Raw genomic sequence first — 18,358 nt, 5'->3', positions numbered from 1 at the left:
GACCAGAACTGAAATTTGCATCAAAATTCGGAGGAATAGATTTAGGACAGAGAGACATGAACCTGTGGAATTTTCTGCCTAAGGAAGCAGTAGAGGCTACCTCATTAAGTGTATTTAAGACACAGATGTATTTTTTGCATAATAGGAAGTTTAGAGTTCTGAGGAAAAGGCAGGTAGATGGAACTGCTGTAATCACAGCTAGATCAGCCGTGAGATAATTGAATGGTGAAACAGGCTCGACAGGCCAGATGACCACCTCCTTTTTTTTCTTATCAACACTATCTTCTCAAGTGATGCCCACATCACATAAATGGGTCATCTAAGAAACCAATGGCATGTTGGTCTTTATCTTAGGGGCAAGCAAACGGGAGTGAGTCATTTAGTTCTCCAGTGTTTGGATTTACCAATAGTAATGTGTGTGTTGGTAATTGAGATTCTTGAGGGGTATATCAGCTTTCAAACAAAGTGTAAGGTTCACAGTGACAACTGACTTTAATTTACAAAGACAAATTGTGCTAGCTTTAAGTTTAGAAGAATGATCTGACGAAGGTGTTCAAAAATGGAGTTCAGCATCACAGAAATGGGCCTTTTAGCCCATCATTTTCCTATCTATACTGATTCTATTTGTGTGTATTAGGGCTACAGGACCCTTCTGCTGGTGGACTTCAGCACAAAGGGGTGTTATTATAAACCTAACACTAGGCTATTGAAGTAAGAAATCTAAAAAAACATTCACACATAAGATGGAGGAGCTTTTAGGGATGAAATGTGGAGTCTAAACTTTGTCTATGATTACTCATGTTAAATGTGAGGAATTGAATAACAAGGAACCCATGCTCGTGTTCAATTTTAGCACCACCAACCTATAGCTAGTTTTCTCTTAGGTTTTCATTGGTTGAGGTTTCAGAGTATAGAGTAAAGACCGGACAACTGACTTAAAATTACCTTTGAACTCTTAGAATGCCAGACCAAGCTTGAAAGGCTGAATGACCTACTCATACAATGCTGGAGGAACTCAGCAGGCATCTATGGAAAAAGAGTACAGTGGACATTTTGGGCCAAGACCCTTTAGTACAGTCTTGCTGAAGGGTCTCAGCCTGAACCGTTGACTATACTCTTTTCCATAGATGCTGCCTGTCCTGCTGAGTTCCTCCAGCATTGTGTGTGTGTTGCTCGGATTTCCTTCCCAGCATCTGCAGATTTTCTCGTTTGTGAATGGCCTACTTTAGGTTTCCAGACTATGACTGCGCCTGAGTTAAAGCAGGTGAATCTATTTGGCAGGATGTGAGGGGGTTGTAGATTCAAATCCACACCAACAACATGCAAAAAAACCTCATTATTTTTTTTTATTTATTCCACCCCAAAACAAGCCGTTTAAAAAACAATCCAGACGTTCATGGCATTTCCAAATCTCCTTTGTCTTCACAGGAACCAGTGGCTCATGCTAGCTATCCAAAATTAAATGACTCCCCATTTGTAACCAGGCCTGAGCTTGTCTTTTTCATTTATGTGACAGAGTTAGGCAATTCAGTTACAATAAAAGATTTATCAAAGCTACAAAGGCATGTGACAGTGAATTCCCATTTTCAGGTTTTATTATTTTCTTCCTAAGTGAAATGAGAATAGATATGTAATTGGTATTGCATGTCCTCGAATGTTATTTGAAGAAAACAAAAGAGGAATCACTTCTTAATATCAGCTATTTTTCTTTATATTTTTACTGAAGTGATGAAAAGGGCAAACGGAAAGATACAGCTCCGGGGGAGGCACTTGGAGAGAAACATTTCCCAGGTACCTCAGATGACTCATTTTCTACTGCAATCTCTTCCTTTGGAACCTTCCATTCATTGAAGAAGTGTTTTGTTAGGCATAAAAAATCTGCATTTAGAAATTGTAGGAACATGAAAATTTGTTACTGTTAAAAAGAATGTCAAATAAGGTGTGAAAGCATAGAGGGGATGAGTCAAGTGACAAGCCACATAACTAAGCAGCAGTTATACTTTGTAATAGTGTTTTAAAGGTGAAAATTGGGAAATAGTATTTAAATAAAATGTCAAATGGAGCAGAGATGCAGAAAGCATTTGTGTAACTAGTCAGATGATTAAAGTAATAGTGCCTTTAGATTATTATAAAAGTTCTTATCTAGAATTAAAAAGGCAACAATATAATGTTGCCTGTTGGTGTGGTCTTTCATTGATTCTGTTATGGTTATTCTACAGATTTATTGAGTATGTGTGCAAGGAAATGAATCTCAGGATTGTATATGGCAACTGATAATAAATTTACTTTGAACTTTGGTTTTCAAGACCTTGGGCTGTCAATGGAATATTTTGTAAACTTTTTGTACCTCCATGATAAGTACACAGTGGTTTCATTGGGATGTTGGTAAAAATACAAAATTAGATAGTAAGCAACTTGAAAAATGAAAGTTTTAGTGTTAACCTGAAGAGAAGGGTTAATTTTATGTTGGAGTACAGTAAAACTCAATAATTTGAAACCTTTGGTGTCGGTCTAACAGATTATCCAGACTATAGACATAATTCCTTTTAATACTCCAATATTTTTTTCAGATGTTACACTATAGTATAACTTCTATAGTAAACATGTGACTTTATAGAGGCTACCAGAAATGAAACCAAGGGAGTTTGCAGAACAGGACCCCAGTGGGTTAAAGAGAGTGTGAAAACTGTGGCACTAGTGAGTTTAAAAGGAGTCCTGGAAACAGTGCTGTGGTGTCTTCAAAGAAATGCACATTAATTCAAAGGAAGTGTGAGAAGTGGGGGAACCAATGAGTATAACATCAGTTGGAAAGCAGCATGGCTTAAAATAGTGTGGGAAACAGAGCCGCGGTGTGTTTAAAGGGAGTGTGGTAATTGGGGCCCAAGTTCATTTAAAGAGAGCGTAAGGAAACAAACCTGGTGTGCGAGATGTTGAACCATCAGGGGTCCTGAACAATGAAATATCCACTTAGCTTTACTATAGTGGAATATTGTTTCCAATGCAGTGGCAATTTGGTAAGAAGTATGGAATATTGGCGTAGTAAGAGTTGCTGGCTCAGGGTGCTGGTGACATGCATTCAATCCTGACTTCTCGTGTTGTCTCTGTGGAGTTCATGCTTTCTATCTATCACCATGTGGGCTTCCTCTATCAACTCCATTTTCCTCCCTCATCCCAAAGGTGTACATATTGGAAGGTTAAATTGGCTCTAATATGTATGTCAATATTGGAAGCTGGGGAGAATTGATGGGAATATGGAGAGAATAACATACAAGGACAATTAGTAGGAGAATGGGATTGTTTTGTGATCTGGCATGAACTTGATGGGATGCCTAACCTCCTGTGTCATAGAGGACTATGGACCAAAAAGCCAAACTGAAGGACAATTTCCAAAAAAGGTGTTAAAATGAAGAGGGTTGAAGGTAAGAGATCAAGAATAAACTGGGTGATTTGTGAGAAGAAAAACATTAGTACAAATGAGATGTGTCAAATAATCTAGGACAGTCTATGAAGTCATTTGGGAATGTGTGAATTTTGTTGAATATACATTGTTATTCGATAGAAATAAATAGTGGTGCTCTTTAATCAGGTTGTTCTGGATTGGCTAACTCTGTGGATCAAATTGGTTGATGATATAACAGTTTTCCCTAATTTAGAGTTTGTAGCTTTCAATAACTGTGCTTTGGTTGAAAAATAATGATATAAAAGATATAAAAACTTGACAGTTACATCCTTTCTCTCTATAGATAAGTGTTGGTACATCTCAGAACATCCCTTCATGCATATTTACAAGTTCAGCTTTGTTATGTGCACATTTGCAATAAATGTTGATTTCTTTCAGATTTGGAATTTAAATATTTGGAACATGATGATTTGGAAATCATTGTCATTGACCAGTTACATCAGAAATTTGGTCCAGCAGTAAGTTCATTCATACAATATTATTGATTTTCCTTTTGAAAACAAGGAGATGTTAAATCTAATTGAATATGAAGTGGTTGTGCTACGTTCAGCACTGATTATGTTGAAGGTGGTCTACACTGTTATTTGTACTAATTAGAAGAATCTGGAAAAGTTTGTCTTTTCCAGAGTACAAACCTCCCTTGGAGTTTTGCTATACTAAGGAACATTCATTATTCGGGCATCTTGGTCAGAACACCATTCTTTATTAATTTTCAACCTTGAAGGTAAGCATATAGGTGCTTGCTTAACTTTGAAATATATCAGGGTTAAGCATGATTTGTTGTTTATGCTACCTGCATACTTTCCAGTTGGAGTCTTAAGATGGTGATCATGCCTAATAATACTGGCTGTTATTTGCTTTACTGCCTTGACCATTTTCACCTCTGTATTGCTGAAATCAATGGGCTTAAGATCAATGGTTATCAGGCAGCATTTCATATTTTCTACACTAACCTATGCAATACTACAGTGAGCTAAGAGGTCAACTGGTTGAGGCTGTTAAATGTTTTTTGGCAAAATCTGTCAGAATTTATGTGTATATCTATTTAATTTTCTTTTCATCTCTCTGGCCTATCCATGGTGTTTTCTCTGAGAATATATCTTGTAACTCTGCCTTCACTTTGAAAGTCAAGCTGATTACTTGAAAACCCATTAAGACTTCCCAATGCACAGCTAACACTGATAATTGATTCCATCGATTTCCCATCCTATCAGAAAAATAAGCTTACATTTCTGTTTATTTGCTCAAAATTTGTAACTAATTCTGTCAATAAAGCTAATCTTGGACTAACTTGATCAAATATTAAATAGGTTTCATCATTGATCACTTTTCCTCTTTGTTTTAATATACCTGAAAGAAAACACAAGCTAAAGTAGAACTCTGATCATGCGCTGTCTGACTGTTTGAAAATCCCAATGTTTCTGCGTCAGGCCCACTAGGTGGTGTTTGCCGTATACTGTGCCTTCCCACTTGCTGGGGCCCTGGTTCCCTCCCTCACTGGAGTTTTACTTTTCTTCCCCTTAGATCACTTGTATAGCCTTAGTTTACAGATGCTCATGGCAATCAGGAATTCATGCACTGAGCAAAAGAATTACCAGCCATTGGGCTTTCAAGATGTTTCAGCCGTACATATACAGATATTGTACAATTGACGAACTCCTTCTGAATTAAGAATGGTTGTTTATAGAGCCACAGCACACAAGCAGGCTCTTTGACCTACCAAATCTGTGCCTACCATCAAGTACTCATTTCCACTAATCCTGCACCATTTATTCCCCACTATATTCGGATCATTTACACCCCCCCCCCCAATTCAACCACTCATCTGCACACTAGTGGCAATTAAGAGTAACTATTTAACTACCTAAGAAACCAAATCTCAGTTAACTGAGAAAATGAATCTCAGAGTAATGTATGGTATCATTTCGTACACAAGCCATCTGGACACAAGCTGAGGTCTGATCAGCCCCGGCTGGTCACCTGGAGGAGGTTGTATGATGTTGAAAGACCCGAAACACCCGATGATTCCAGGAACATCACTGAAGATGTGTCCAGAAGCATCAATAGATGTATGTACACAGTAACTACCTAAGAAACCAAATCTCAGTTAACTGAGAAAATGAATCTCAGAGTAATGTATGGTGACATTTCGTACTTTAATTGTAAGTTTACTTGAAACCAGCCCACACACTTTTGGGATGTGGAAGAGGTAAACTAGAGCACCTTGATAAAGTCGCATAATGATGGAGAGAATATGTAACTCCTCACAGCACCAAAGGTTCTTGTTGAACCTATTATCTGTACCATTATACTACCTGGTTTATCCTGTTGGTGGAAATGCTCTATAATGGAAGTATAATTTGGGATTTCAAATGCAGATGAGCTTTGGGATGTAAAGTGATGATTGCAATCCAGTCCATGTCTTTTATAGTAAGTAGGCCACCATGATAAGTTCTGGTGACATTTAAAGTAAATATATTATCAAAAGTACATGTACATCATATACAACCCTGACATTCATTTTCTTGTGGATATACTCAATAAATCTATAGAACAATAACCATAAAAGAATCAATAAAAGACCACCCCACTTGGGCCTTCAACCAGAGTGCAGAAGACAACTAAAACTACGCAAATACAAAAAGAAAGAATTAATAATAAATTAAGAAATAAAGTATCAAGAACATAGAGATGAAGAGTCCTTGAAAGTGAGACCATCAGCTGTAGCTGTCTATAAACCTGGTGATGTGAGTCCTGAGGCTCCTGCACCTTCCTGGTGGCAGCAGTGAGAAGAGTCCTGGGTGGTGGGGGTTCCTGATGAAGGATTCTGCTTTCCTGCAACAGCAATTCGTGTTGATGTGCTCAGTGGTTGAGAGAAATCAGGAAACTGGGGGTTGAGATGGATACTAAATCGACCATGATGGAACAGACTGGATGGACTGAATGGCCTGATTCTGCTCCTATGTCTATGGTCTTGTACTTCTACTCCTGTCTCGGTCCAAAGCTACAGTAAAGTGCAGGGAGTTATGGTCGCTGTCTCCAAAATGCTCACCCACTGAGAGAGACGTTGCCTGACCAGGTTCATTGCTTATTACCAGATGCAGTATGGCCTCTTCTCATCAACTTGTCTATATATTATGTCAAAATCCCTTTCTGGACACACCTGGATCTGCCTCCAAATTTGTTTACTGAGTATACTTGTTGACCTTGCCAACAATGCTTTTGAAATAAAGAAGTTGCAGTTTTATTTCATTAACAAAGTTAAGGGGCAGTAGCTCAAAATAACCAGGTTTTTCATTAGTATCTTTTTGTGGGGTTCAGTAAATTTGATTTGCATTATATTATTAAAAAAGCCGTCCACAAATTACTTGAGGTGAGTTGCAATTGACTGAGATGACTCATTTGCTTCTGTTTAAGCTTGCCGCACTGTTGCCTTGAAGATGTACTGAAGGACAAGGGGGCAGTGCTGGTATGTATGTCATAAAACATGATTAGAAGGTGCCCTGAGAGTTCCTGTTCAATCTTGTCAATAAAAATAGATTCCATTTGTATGGTGTCATTACATGGGATGTTCTATATGAGCAATTTGCATATAACAAGGTCATAGTTTGGTCAAAATGATAGATTTCTGGTGAGGTAGATAGAGGAAAGGAATGGCTGAAGTCTCTTCCATATGATGGTGAGGTGAGGGAATGGGATGCATAAGAGAAACTGAAGATCTGGAATGTGATTTAGGGTAAAAAAAATGGTCTGGAAAAAGCGGCATCTTGCAAAGGAATGAAATTAATCTCAAGGTTTTAAATCTGAGACTTGAGGGAATGGGGTGGATTATATTAATAGATTCAGATGAGAAAGATGACAACCCTCAGATGGAACATAAGTGCCTAGGCTGAATGATCTGTTTACTATGATTTTCTGTATTTATAGGATTACAATCAGTTTTTTGGCTAAGTTGGTGTTGTATAGTAAGAGAGAATGATACATGGTTAAATGTAGCTTGGAAAAGCAATAGCTCCTTCAGCCCCTTGAGTCTGCTTTGCCACTCATTCATTTTAACTGCATTTTTTACATCTTTAGTGTTTTCCATTCATGGCATTCCCTTACCAACATTGATGTTTCATATTTTTGTACAACGTAAGAGGCCAACTAACTCATTACACTCGGAGTAATCCCATCATTAATTCCCTTTCTGTCTCCCCCCCCCCCCACTCACTTGATACGCTATTTGCCCACTTATATTAGGGTTAATTTACTGTAGTCAATTAACATACCAGTCCAACACTTATGAGAGTGTGGGGTGTGGAACTGTTTGCTTTCTCATTTAGTAGTAGAAAGGTGAGAAAGCTGAGGATCCACAGACTTGTTGGGGACTATTTTAAGGAATAGCAATGTGTCCTTGCCAGTATTTATCCTCCAGTCAACGTCACTGAGAAAAGCAGATAATCTGATTATTATCACATGGTTATTTAGAAGAATTCTTAGTGTATAATTTGGCTGTTGCGTTTCTTATAGAACACGAGTGGCTACATTTCAAAAATACTTCCTTAGTTTCAAATCATTTGAGGAGTTCTTGAAAAGCATAAAATAAAGGCAAAATTTTCACTCTTCAGAATGACACGACCAGTCTTTCTGGAAAGTATTCAGGATTACAACAGCCTTTTAAATAGATACTGATTTCTTGATTTTATTCTTGAATGGCTCTTCTCCTATTGTAACACTTGCGTTCTTTGCTCTAACTTACCTTAGCAGAGTAAATACATTCGGTACTTTACCAATGTACTTTTTCAGTCACTCACTTATAGGAATTGATCTCCTGCTTACCACTCACTAAAGCTGAGGGTGAAAATCTGGAGATTATTTTAAAATATTTTTGAAAATTTATGAAGAAAATGCATGTATTTAAAATAACTTTTTTTTAAATGAAACAAATTGACATGAACATATCTACCTCCTGTTTATTAACCAGCAGTTTCTTGCCAACCGGCATCTTTTGAACTGTTTCGGGCGCAGCCTGAGAGCTGGCTAGCCTGCAGAGGTTCACAATAGAAGAGAAGTACCGGAACAATCAGCAACACAGGCTCTGTCTCACCCTCCCTCTTTACTTGTCTCTAAGTCTAGTACGGTCTCTGCAGAATGCCACAAGGTCATTCCAGTTATTTGAATGAATCTTTGATCACTTTGAAGCATATTATGAAGCTGCATCTTGTATCTCAAAGTTACTGGGAGAAAATGAGCTTGACATTGAGCTCAATCTTCATTACAGAATATTGTGACCTAATTACCGCCCTAATTTCTTCCTTAGATGTTTGCGAAGATTAGGTATGTCATCTAAAATTTTGACAAACTTCTGTAGATGTATGGTGAAGAACATATTGACTGATTGCATCACGGCCTGGTATGAAAACACCAATGCCCCTGAACGGAAAAGCTTACAAAAAATAGTGAAGATGGCTCTATTCATTACAGTCCTTCCCACCATTGAGCATACCTATACAGCGCTGTTGCAGGAAAGCAGCATCCATCATCAGGGACCCCCATCATCCAGTCCATGCTCTCTTCTTGCAACTACTATCAAGAAGGTGGTACAGGAGCCCCATGACCTGCACAAGCGGTTTCAGGAAGTTATTACCACTCAGCAATCAGGCTGTTGAACCAAAGGGGATAAATTCACTGAATTTCACTCGCTGCATCATTTAGTTCCCAATGAACTGGATTCACTTTCAAGGACTCTTCATTTCACGTTCTCTATTTAGTGTTTGTTTTTATGATTATTATTTCTTTTTTCTCTTGTATTTAAATAGTTTATCATTGCTTTTATTTTGGTCTGTGCTGTTAGGTGCTGTCTTTCATTGATTCTGTTGTGTTTCTCATATTTACTGTGATTGCCTGCCATAAAATGAATCTCGGTGTTGTATATGGTGATGTACAGTGGTGCTAAAAAGTTTGTGCACCCTGTAGAATTTTCCCTAATTTCTTCATAAATATGACCTAAAAGGTGATCTTCAAGTGAGTCTTAAGCTAGATAAAGAGAACCCATTTAAATAAATAACACAAAACATTATACTTGTTCATTTATTTATTGAGAAAAATGATCCAATATTACATGTATTTATTGGAAAAAGTATGTGAACCTCTGGGGTAATGCCTTCTACAAAAGCTATTTAGAGTCAGGTGTTCCAATCAATGAGATGAGATTGGAGGTGTGGGTTGTAGAGGTATCTTGGCCTACAAAAGAAGACACAGTCAGGTTACTGACAGAGCCTGCACTTCTCAAGAAAGATCTGTTTATATGCACCACACCTCAATCAAAACAACTTTCAGAGGACCTTAGAAGAATTGTAGAGATAAATGAAGCTGGTAAAGGCTGCAAGAGCATTTCTAAAGGCCTGAGTGTTCATCAGTCTACAGTAAGAGAAATTGTCTACAAATGGAGGAAATTCAGTACTGTTGCTACTCTTCCTAGGAGTGGGCATCCAGCAAAGATCACATCAAGAACACAATGTGCAATGCTAAAGAAGGTAAAAAAGAACCCAAGGGTAACAGCAAAAGACCTGAAGAAATCTCTGGAATTTGCTAAAGTCTCTGTTCAAATGTCCACTATAAGAAAAACGCCAAACAAGAAGGTGTTCCTGGAAGGACCCCTCGGAGGAAACTACTGCTCTCCATTTCTGCATGTCTCAAGTTTGCAGAAGACCACCTGGATGTTCTGCAATGCTTCTGGGACAATGTTCTGTGGACAGATGAAACGAAAGTTGCACTTTTTGGCAAAAATGCACAAAAGGGCACTGCACACCAACATCAAAACCACATCTCGCATGTGAAGAATGGTGAAGGAGCATCATGGTTTGGGTCTGCTTTGCTGCCTCAGGGCCTCGACAGCTTGCAATCGTTGAGGGAACAATTAATTCAAAATTGTATCATGACATTTTACAGGAGAATGCTAGGGTAGTAGTCTAACCTGAAGCTTAATAGAAGGTGGATATGCAGCAGGACAATGATCCAGAAGACAAGAGTAAATCAACAACAGAATGGTTTAAAAAGAAGAAAACTCGTGTTTTGGAATGGCCAAGTCAAAGTTCTGACCTTGATCCTATAGAAAAGTTATGAAAGGATCTGAAGCAATCAGTTCATGCAAGGAAGCCCACCAGAGTTGAAGCAGATTTGTATGGAGGAATGGCCTAAAATTCCTCCTAGCTGAAGTGCAGGACTAATCAACAGTTACCGGAAATGTTTGGTTGAAGCTATTGCTGTACAAGGGGGTCACATCAGAAAACAAAGGTTCACATACTTTTTCCAACAAATACATCAGAATCAAGTTTATTATCACCAGCATGAGTCGTGAAATTTATTAACTTAGCATAATGTAATATTGGATTATTTTTCTCAATAAATAAATGAACAAGAATTAATGTTTTTGTTTATTTAATTGGGTTCTCTTATCTAGTTTTAAGACTTGCGTGAAGATCTGATCACATTTTAGGTCATATGCAGAAACTGAGAATTCTACAGGGTTCACAAACTTTCGAGCACTACTATGTATTTTGATAAGTTTACTCTGAACTTTGAACTTTAAAAGTTCATTTTGTTCAATGCTATAATGGTTTCCATCTCTCTATCTGCTCATTGCCACATTACCAATTTAATTGCCTGTTCACTTGTGCTCCAGCAGCAGAGGAGCTGAATCATTTATGTGTGCCTTTATTTTCAAGCTTTCTCTTCGCTCAAGTTTTCCATTCAATCAAAACTATCGCCTGCTTCTTCAGTCTGCCTCATTCATTCACCACTTCCTGTACTTCCAGTGTACATTAGTTCTTGATCCATTAATCCTATTATTTAAAAAAAAATCCTTGGTTTCAACCCGCTTCCTGTCTATAGCCTGCAAATCTGCACCCAGAAAGATCTCTCCTTTAATTCTAGTATTTCATTCAGCCTGTTTTGAACCGTTAACAGCTGCCGAGATAACTCTTTTGAATTTCCTCTCTACCTATTTGCCTCTCTCTATTTTTTATATCCTACATTCCTGGCAGATGTAATAGCAGGTTTCATCTATCCTTTTATCTTTTATAATTTGGTGTCAGATTTGTTTGTTAGGATTCCTGTGAAATGCCTCAAGCCTATTTTCCCTTGGTAGAGCTGGAAGAAAAAAGTATAACATGTTTGACCAGCATTCTGCAGCACGAGAAGATGACAAGCACTTTGAATCTAGACAGTTTTTATTGTCTGGAAATGTATTGCAGGATGTTAGAACATCATTGTGTGGCCTCTGTCCAATAACATTAAAAAGATAAGGCATGTGGGAGTAATCCATGTCCAAGTTACTTTTCGGGAAATAGATCAGTGCAGGTACTGATTAAAGCTCTAATTGTAAGAACTGCTAAGATAGCACCTTGGGTTTAGCACCTGAAAACAATTAAATTTCTCCTGCGTGCACTTCCAGACAAGCCTCTCTTCTGCTGGAATGCACCTGTTACTGACATAATGCTGCACTTAATCCTCCTGCTCTGGAATTTAAGTCTGAGTGATATTAAGTTTGGCCAGAGGTTTCCTGCTTATTAGGTTATGCAATACACAGTGAGTAATGATCAAATTGCTGAAGTTGTGTGGAGTGTATTAGTAGTGTGATCACTTGAGTGAAGTATGATGTTCTCCCAAGAAGTTATTCCCTTAATGGAGAGTGCATGTGCATGACTTTGTTTAATGTGGAGAGGTTGATGCATGGGCAGCCACCACATAGTCCTTGACAGTTTAGGATCAGAGTCCGGTGGCATGGCATGCGAGACAACTGAGGTTTCTTCACTGCTTCAGCATCCTCCACCTTCAGTGCTGTTGTGATGTGTCGCCATCTTCCACCAACTCCATCATTGAGGTCTTGGTTGGATTGCTCATTGTCTGGAACTTCCCTCTTGACCTTACCACAATGGGTGATCGATCCTACCAGGAGCTAAGCTCCAGACGGCTCACACTTGGGATCTCGGAAACACAACCAACTCCGCCATGTCCAGGGAGAAAGGAGTGCCCCAAACTTGGGATTTGTGGAAAACTGTTGAATCTCATCTTGAGAAAGTCAACAAACTTATGCCATTAACTTCCTGTTAGAACTCAGCTGGATTAGTTGGTGTATGTATAGTGACTGTGCAAGTGGTTCAGCTGTTTCTTGGTTCCAGTGATCCAGGTTTATTCTTGACCTTCATGACCACTTGAGTTTCCTTCCACATCCCAAAGGTGCACAGGTTGGTGAGTTAATTAACCCTTTATAGATGGCTGATGGGGGAATTGGTAGGGTCAATGGGCACATGTGAAGGGAAAGGTTACAGAAAAATGTAGGGAAATGGCATGGAATTTCTTTGAGAAATAGCATAGACTGGATGGGTCGAATGTTGTCCTACATTGTAAAGTAGTAAAGCATATGAGTAAAGGTGTAAGAAGCCTTTAAAGTCTTGGATGTCCCTTATCGCACAAGATCTGTACTCAGATGAATTTTGATTGACTATCTAAATGAAGATAAAAACAGTGCACCTCTGCATTGTAGAGAGATTGCAATCCTAGAAAATATTCCATATTGCGATTTTCTATTATGCACATGCTTGATGGAATTTGACAAAACTGCTTTGCTTTCAGTGTTTGTTTATTTCTTTATCTCAATGTGAGTTGTGTAGGAGTGGATGTCTTGCCTGAACTGCTTTGCTTTCAGTGTTTGTTTATTTCAGGGGTATACTGTAGTTATAGGTGAGAATACAGAGGAGAAATAAATTGACCAACTTTTAAGTATTTTTTGCCTGAATTTTACAGATCTTTCAGATTAAACAACAGAATGTGATTGGAGTTGCAGTGAAAGGTATTAATGTCTGCCGCTTCGGAAAGCTGTTCTGGATGCAGGTAATGTTTTAACCCAATGGAAGGGCTGAGTCATTGATATTTAAATACTTACTTCCATAAAGACCTTCATTTGCATAAATTTTCAGGCAGGTACTTCTTAAATTAAAACGTGACTATCCCAGTTCAGGATGTACTGCACCCCCTGAGATAGTCATTGACTCCCAAAAATCTCTTGAAAGCCAGTTAACACCACATGCTTCCTGTTGATGCTGAGGCACAAATGCACCTTCAAAGCAAGAGGAGAGAGTTGGCCTAGGCAGAAGCCTTGGTAGTTGACTGTCTCAACAAGGCCTAAAGACAGACTGACAAGGAGGTCTTCTAATGTGCTTCCCCAACTGCACCAGGTGCCCAGTCATCAAGAGAGTACAGCTGAAGTACAACCAGACCCTGAGAAGCAACTCTTTCAAGTTCTCAGAGGTACCTCAACCTCTCACAGTCTAAATGTACTTGAAACATAGACGGCTACAAACTGCAGAATGCTGTTGCTTAATTACATTTTCATTTATGGCTTAAATACAAAAGATTTGCTTTACTCCCTGATCCTTTTACTGAAAAGGATGAATATAGGATGGCACATAGCATTGTAGTTAGCGTAACACAATTACAGCACATCAACCTGTCTTCACACTTTATGCATTCTCCCCATAACCACATGGACTTCTTCTGGGTGCTCTAGTTTCCTCCAACATGCCAAAGACATACAGGTTAAGATTGGTAAGTTGTGGGTGTGCTAGGTTGGCACCTGAGTTATGGCAATAGTTGTGGGCTGTGCCCGGCACATCCTTGGACCGTGTTAGTCATTGGTGGAAACAATTCATTTCACTGTATGTTTTCATTATTTCAATATATATGTGACAAATAAAGCAATCTATGTTTTTAGAAGTTCCTAGACTTTTTTGACAGATATAGTTAATCTAGAATACCTTATTTATTACATTTCAAAAGTAGTTATTAAAATACTTTGTCAATATCTCCTAGTGCCAGATCACATTCTCCATTGTGAATAAAAAGGTTTGTCCCTGCATGCTATGCTGTGCAGTAAGGAAGCCTTGTTTTTCAATACAGTTTTTTAAATGTTCCGTGCAAGAAGGTTCAATTTGAATGGAATTTATTGATGCACAGTTAAGTTGTTGTACTAGCTGTTCTGAAGATGCAGCCAAGGTTGAGTGGAGATGACTATATTTGAACAAATAGACTCACAAGCTGTGACATAGTCATTTGAGTACTTTTGACTGTAAACTGTACTTCTGTTCATGAAGCATTTGGTGTTGGTTTCCAGTCCAGAGCTTTATTGCTTCATAGCTTTATTAACACATTTCTATGTTTGTGCATTATTTAATTCTGGTTACTTGTTCTCTAGATTTCAACAAATGATCGGATCTACCTCTTTGATATTTTTCTCCTGGGAGCAGCGGCATTTAAAAATGGACTTAAGATAGTTCTGGAAGACGTTAATGTATTGAAGGTAATTATATTTGGCCATATTTGTGTTTTCAGTTTGTGAAATCAAAATTATTTGCAATTGCTGTGAGGTGCATTTTCCTCTATCTGCCATAATTCATTCTTCAGTTTGTGATCTGCAGGTTTATGAAGATTTAAATTTGCTTTGAAATGGACAGCCTGTAGATTTTTTTTAAATATAAAACTCCTTCAGTCAGTATATTCCCAAATTCAGTTGATCTCTTCAGACTGGCAGCAAACCTAATTCTGATGTTTGATTTTTAAAAAAAAGGGGGGAAAGAAAAAATATTGCAGAGGACTTTTATCAGCCTTCACTATGATAAACCTTAACACTGATGTTAATGGAATGAATTTCGGAGGCAGAATACAATATATTGTTACTGCTTACATAGCATGTTTAGCATAACTGATAGAGGATTAAATGTTGGTTATCTGGGTCAGTTAATCCATTAAGATATCGTAAACAAAACTTAGAAAATCAGAGTGAGATTGGACTGTTAATGTCCATTTTGGGGGGGGGGGGTGCAGATGCAGCTCTACCAAAGGAGGTGTAAGGTGCTCCACTAGTCTGCAGGTCACCCTTGGGCAAAGTAAAGCTACTGCTTAACCCTGTGTCCCCAACCACCGGGCCGCGAGGAAATGATATGATTTGACGATCTGAGTCAGCTGCACCTTTCCTCATTCCCTGTCATGCCCACTGTTGAACTTGAACGCACGCGAGGTCATCAATTGGTCATTAACCTGCAACTACTCGATGAGTAAAAAACACGTCGTTTGAGAGTTTCTTTGGAAGAGATGGTAGGGGACATAAAAGGCCTAACGATGATGATAGCGCAGAGACAGCTGGGGCCAAGACTGCAAAAAAAAAGAAAGCTTCCTTCAACAGAAAAAACGACAAGTCGTACATAAAATACGGCTTTACTGCGACTGGTGACTTGCATGCTCCAAGGCCCCTGTGTGTGATATGTGGAGACAAGCTGTCTAATGAGGCAATGAAGCCCTCAAAACTGCTTCGGCACCTTGAGACCAAGCACCCTGCACTTAAAGACAAACCTGTTTGAGTTTTTTGAGCGGAAAAAACTTGTGCAAGCGGGACGGAAGCAAGTGCTGAGAGCCACCACTTCCACAAATGCTGCTGCTCTGAGAGCATCATACTTAGTGACTGGCCGTATTGCTAAGGCTAAGAAGCCTTTCACTGTTGGTGAAGAATTGATTCTGCCTGCTGCCAAGGACATGTGCCGTGAACTGTTGGGAGAAGCTGCAGCTAACAAGATGGCACAGGTTTCTCTTTCAGCCACCACAGTTTCAAGGAGAATCGATGACATAACGGAGGACATCGAAGCACAGCTGTTGGAACAACTTAACGAGTCTGCTTTCACTATCCAAGTCAAAGAGGTTGCTCCTGAATGCCAGTCTACACACTGTGTCACACACAGGGAAATGCTGGCTAGCCAAAAAATGTCACCTGATCTTAACAGCGTATTGAGTGACATTGTTGGAGTTATCAATCACATCAAAGCAAAAGCCCTGAACTCACGTTTGTTTGAGCAGCTTTGCGAGGAAATGGATGCAGAGCATAAACGCCTTCTCTCACACACTGAAGTCAGGTGGCTATCAAGGGGAAGAGCCCTGGCCAGGGTTTTTGAGATAAGAGAGCAGCTACAGAGATTTCTTTCAAGAAAAAAAGTCACCACTGGCAGCAAACTTCAGTAACGAGGAGTGGATAGCAAAACTCGCTTATCTGTGTGACATCTTCAACCTGCTCAATGAACTCAATTTGTCACTTCAGGGGAGAATGACAACTGTCTTCAAGTTGGCAGATAAAGTGTCTGCTTTCAAAGCCAAACTGGAACAGTGGGGACAGCGAGTGGACAGGAGCATATTTGATATGTTCCCAACATTAGCTGGGATTTTGGGAGAGACTGAGGCTGCACCGTCCTTCTCACAGCTGGTGCTCGATCACCTATCTTCACTGTCGACAGAATTCGAGCATTACTTCCCAACCGCAAATGACCCAAGACATGCAAAGGAATGGGTCCATGACCCATTTGTGAATGTTCCCGGTGAATCATCCATGTCAGCGCGAGAAGATCATCAACTCCTCAAGCTTGCAAATGACAGTGGGCTGAAATGTATGTTTGACATAGCATCTCTGCTGGCATTCTGGATCAAAGTCAAGGCTGAATATTCTGAGATAGCCACGAAAGCACTGAAAACGTCGCTTCCATTTCCAACATCATATCTCTGTGAAGCGGAGTTATCTGCAATGAATGCAACGAAAAGTAAACTGCGGAATAGACTGGACATAAGGAACCCCCTTATAATTGACTTATCACTATATTCATGCGAGGAAAATATGCGCTGTGTGTTTACTATTAAATTCGTTAGATAAACCCTTTTAGAAACAAAATTGAGTGTATTAGCCACTGTTAAGTGAATTATAGTTGACTTATCACCTATATTCCGGTCGTGATTAACACCCCCCCCCCACCCCCGTCAGCTGGTCCGCAAGAATATCGTCAATATTAAACCGGTCCACTGTGCAAAAAAGGTTGGGGATTCCTGGCTTAACCCACCATCAGGGTCACGTGAAGTAGGTGGGGGATGGTTGTGTGAGCAGCTGGTGCATATCACAAGCCCTGGTTATGCAACCACTGACACTGGGCAAACAATCTGTGAAGAGTATTGATAATGGCTGGGGTCACCCATCTTGTAAAGACACTGCCCAGAGGAAGGCAATGGCAAAGCGTATCTTTTTTAAAAAAACAAACAAATAAATAAATAGAATTGCCAAGAACAATCATGGTCCAGGAAAGACCATGATCGCCCACATCATACAACACAGCACATAACAAACAAACATCTACTTATTTTGCAGTAGATTTTGGAGAACTTAAGTAATAGGGCAGCCAATAAAAGTAGAATAATTGGATCTCCATTTTAATCAGATGCCTTTGAAGGTTATTTTGAAATTAGGGCATGTTGAGAATTGGCAAACTGATTCAAAGAAAAAACACACTGTTGTTGTGTAACAATTGAGCTATTGTAAGAGTCAACGCTTGGAATCTCACCTATTTGCATATTCGTAACATAATTCAGGGATCCGAGTATAATGTGTCAGTTTTCTGCACAAATTAAGGGAAAACTAATCAATGAGGAAGCTACAAAAGGATTTGAAGAAGTTAGCTGGACTGTCCATAGCATCAAAGATGTAAATAATGCTGCTGTCTGTAAGGAGTTTGTACGTTCTCCCGGTGACTGCATTGGTTTCCTCTGGGTGTTCCAGTTTCCTCCCACAGTCCAAAGATGTACAGGTTAGTTAGTCACATGGGTGTAATTGTGTAGTGTATGCTTGTTGGGCTAGGAAGGCCTGTTGCTGTACTGTCTCTAAAATAAAGGTGATGAAAGCATAGAAACAGATTTATTTGTAAGTGGTAATGTATCAAGCGGTACTGATTTGTGAATAATACACAGTTAATATCCAAGCACAGCAAGAAGTTAGAAATAATGAAAACAAGACTACAGATTTGGAACACTTGAAAAGCTCAGCAGGTCAATCAT

The 18,358-nt window shown here is 39.1% G+C and overlaps 1 protein-coding gene across 1 annotated transcript in view; it reads left to right on the top strand.

Annotated features, from left to right (window-relative positions):
• The window catches only part of exd1 (exonuclease 3'-5' domain containing 1), a 75,602-nt gene that overhangs the window by 38,190 nt on the left and 19,054 nt on the right, over positions 1-18,358 (top strand). The window contains exons 4-7 of the mRNA XM_063031335.1: positions 1,727-1,791; positions 3,839-3,918; positions 13,250-13,336; positions 14,697-14,801. Coding sequence (XP_062887405.1) covers positions 1,727-1,791; positions 3,839-3,918; positions 13,250-13,336; positions 14,697-14,801 — 337 coding nt within the window. The remainder of the gene's footprint in view (positions 1-1,726; positions 1,792-3,838; positions 3,919-13,249; positions 13,337-14,696; positions 14,802-18,358) is intronic.

The sequence above is a fragment of the Mobula hypostoma genome, chromosome 1, assembly GCF_963921235.1.
Source record: "Mobula hypostoma chromosome 1, sMobHyp1.1, whole genome shotgun sequence".
Taxonomy (NCBI): Eukaryota; Metazoa; Chordata; class Chondrichthyes; order Myliobatiformes; family Myliobatidae; genus Mobula; species Mobula hypostoma.
This window is presented reverse-complemented; position numbering and strand designations above follow the sequence as displayed.